Source organism: Saccostrea cucullata, unplaced genomic scaffold, assembly GCF_032062105.1.
Source record: "Saccostrea cucullata isolate Sc308-1 unplaced genomic scaffold, CSIRO_AGI_Scuc_v1 ctg11461, whole genome shotgun sequence".
NCBI classification, from domain to species: Eukaryota; Metazoa; Mollusca; class Bivalvia; order Ostreida; family Ostreidae; genus Saccostrea; species Saccostrea cuccullata.
Window position 1 is genome coordinate 14,952 of NW_026922498.1, and position 3,564 is coordinate 18,515.

The window sequence follows — 3,564 nt, forward strand, 5'->3', positions numbered from 1 at the left end:
AATAAAAATATGGCTGCAGCAGGCTAGATTAATTCGTAAAAACTTTATAACTAAAAATTTGTTCCGCACATTTTGTAAATAATGATGATCCGTCTGCAGAACATCCACTATCGAAAATTAGCTTTTTTGTTTGTGTTTTTTTTTAATAGGCCTATTCGAATATGTATCAGCATTTTAATTGTAATTTGTTTCTTTTTTTTTTTGTAAGGGGGGGTGGGTCACACAACACCTTATTATAGTACTACACAGATTAATACAAATCCAGAAAGAGACTATGAGTGGGCAATTTAGAAAAATACGAATCAGTTAAGATTTCTTTTTATTCACAAACACAATAACATTTTTCCATATGACAGAGGCATACACCATGAACATGTTTACATCAAGAACGTCCGCGGAAGTGACTTTATTTATAGCGCATGCGTATTAAACACAGTAAAAGAGTTCCCTTCAGGGGAAATAACTCACCTTTTGAAAATGGGGAATATCTATCAAAATAAACACGCAAGAAAAGGATACAAGGAACGAGATACACAAACCAGGTGAAGAACATCATTATTTTGGAGCTAAGATACACAGACACGGGAATAATGTTCATCAATCTCTCGTCAAAGAAAAACCTGAAAGCAAAATATCAATATATATATACATGTATCTTCACATTCTTTTTATTATTCTAAATTAAATTAACTTTTTACGATCAAAGACAGTCATTCCCCCTAACTTGATAATACTTACATGTTGAGGAATTTCCAGAAGCCCGCAGCAAGCAGAGCCAGAATTAACTTATAGTACCAAGCTATGGAGAGTTCAGGGATCAGGCCAATGGTGTACACAGCAAAAAAAGGAAACCACCACATTACCCTCTTTCTTACATCCTGTAAAGGTTAAAATTCATGTATACCCGTAAGCATTTCTTTACAAGGAACTAAGCTACAGATAACCAATCTTAAACTAATGGGGGAAAAAATAAATTGAATGTATCATTGCATTGCATGTTGTGCTCATTATATACTGTATATTAAGACACATTTTTATGGCTGACTTCAAGTAAACCTTGCATGAACCCTACAAATTCTGTAATTTAGGAAATATGTAATCTTTCAGTGAATACTTTAATTCCTGTGTTATACTGACTTTGTTCCTGGAGAGTTTGGTGAAGACGTTCTGATGATCCAGTCCCCTGTCTGCCCGCTCCTGTCTCATCCTCTTCACGATGTTGGCGTGTTTGTATTCTGCGGCCACGTCCAAAGCAGTCTGACCCTACATAAAGATTTAAACATAATAGTCAGATGTACACATAACAGTCCGACCCTACACAAACACATACACAAAATAGTCTGACCCTTCACAAAGATGTACACAAAATAGTCTGATCCTACACAAAGATGTACACAAAACCGTATACAAAGAGTTATAGACAAAACATACGTAGTAATCCTATATAGAGACATATACAAAAACCTTATAAACAATGATAAACAATATCTGTATACAACTAGACAGAACCATTACTCCTAATTAAATTGACTATTTGTGTACTACAATAACTTACTTTTTTAAAATGTTACCTTTGCATTTAAAATATTCAGATCAGCATTTTTGTCAAACAGCATTTTCACTACACATGTGTTGCCTGTTTGACAGGCAAAGTGAAGAGGCGTGTTTCCATTGACTTTGTCTTGTTTGTTAATACCTGCCCCCATGGTCATCAGTAGTCGTGTAGGGTCATACCTGGAACATAGACAGATTAACTGCTATCAAACATAAAGAATATCTGCTTGTACTTAAAATACCGTCAACATTTAACAATCATCAAACATAAAAATCATCTACTTAATAACAAAAAACAGTCTAACCTTGTTATTTTGAACTAAGAAAAAAAAAATGAGAAAGGTTGTTGGAACCCCAACTGACTTTAAGATATCCATGGTATTTGAGACATCAGTGTTCAAGATAACAAAATTCAACTGTACTTTTTAAAAACTGCTTTAGATCAAAAGTATTGCATAGAAAGAAAAAGACTTTGTCAATAAAATTGAGCACTATAAAGACTTTGATTTGTGTATCATTAAAGTAAAAGCTAAAGGCAGACAGCTAAGAAAATACCATTAATTCAAACTTGGGGGCAGAAATTGGAAGATTTAAGGCTTGTAAGATGCTCATTCTGTATTAGCCTTTCACCAAAATTGTAAAGGTTGGCATCTCTGTGCAATATCTTTAATATAACAGCATGCACAAAATCATCTACACACTGCAGTTTATGTTTAACAATGATTTGACTCTTGAGCATTTAAGAATATCATTAAGAAATCCCTTTCTCTGTCATCATTAATTGACAGAAAACTATTTTCCTTTAATCAGATTTTTAAATCAAAAACTTTCAGATGACTGGAGGACTTACCCAAACACTCTATAGGCAGAATACATTAGAGGAGTCATTCCGTTTTTGTCTATCATATCCACGTCACAACCTTTGGCAATCAGGTAGGCCACAATGGCAGTGTGTCCAAACTGACTGGCCAAGTGAATACAGCTAAATCCTGTCAGAAAAAAAGGCATAAAAAATATCAATAAAAACCAAATTAGTGCAACATATATAAAAGACTTTCTTCTGTACAATAGAAAATTAAGGGTTTAGATCTGTTCCATAGCGTACCTTGTCCATCACGTAAAGTTGGATCTGCGCCAAATCCCAGAAGGAGAACAACCATAGATATATGTCCTTGTCTTACAACGGAAAGAAGAAATAATATTATTATGTATAGCTTTCCAATGTCATAAATAGTGTAAAAAAAATCAACTTCAATATCCTAATTGACAATTAAAAAAAATAAAACAAACTTATATGAGATTTAACTAAATTCTGATACGACGATCGTATAATTATTTTTAATTACTTGACGTATTTATTTTTCAAAACTTAATAAGAAAATTATAAATAATCTTGATTTTGTACCATTTATTTTAATTATAAGTGTTATAATTATTTATTTTTAATTAATTTATATTTTAACAATATAATAATTTTTCAGACTTTGATCATGTATATCGTGTTTGTGACATTCATCGATCGGAGAACTTTATAAAGCCGGCTACCTGGTTTCTGCTGTTGCTGCGCCTGCTTTGAAAATGTTTCTTTGTTGACAAATCAATATTAGACAAAGGGATTTGCTGATGCTATTCTTTGTCTGATTGGGTCATATCCAGAGTATGCTCTGGCTTTAATCAGGTCTGGACGATTTCTAAATAAGGAAGTCAAGAACGATAACCGTGAATTTCTATTAATACACAGAATAAACAAGGCTCTAATCCTTCTGATCAATCAGATAACAGCATTTTGACAAACCCATGAGAGAATAAATAAAACACGTGGTTTTTAAGTTTTTTGCTCAAAAGATTTTTTTAGAACAAACTTTTTGTAAAATTTATGCGCATTTGGGAACAATATAATATTTATGACAATTCTACCGTGAACAAACACGACTTGAAAGCTTGGAATACGTTTTAAGTGGGTTAAAAAAAATCTGTCTGTTGGAGTTAGCAATCCCAAAAGTATACTTA

The 3,564-nt window shown here is 32.7% G+C and overlaps 1 protein-coding gene across 1 annotated transcript; it reads right to left on the reverse strand.

Moving 5' to 3' along the window:
* Positions 1-233: 233 nt before the first annotated feature.
* Positions 234-2,727, reverse strand: LOC134261871 (palmitoyltransferase ZDHHC17-like). Its single transcript, XM_062744267.1, has 7 exons — positions 2,660-2,727; positions 2,405-2,543; positions 1,572-1,734; positions 1,138-1,263; positions 739-878; positions 469-620; positions 234-241 (listed from the first exon to the last, which is right to left on the reverse strand). The coding sequence occupies exons 1-7, from the start codon at positions 2,712-2,714 to the stop codon at positions 234-236; spliced, it is 783 nt and encodes a 260-aa protein (XP_062600251.1). The 5' UTR covers positions 2,715-2,727.
* Positions 2,728-3,564: the final 837 nt, after the last annotated feature.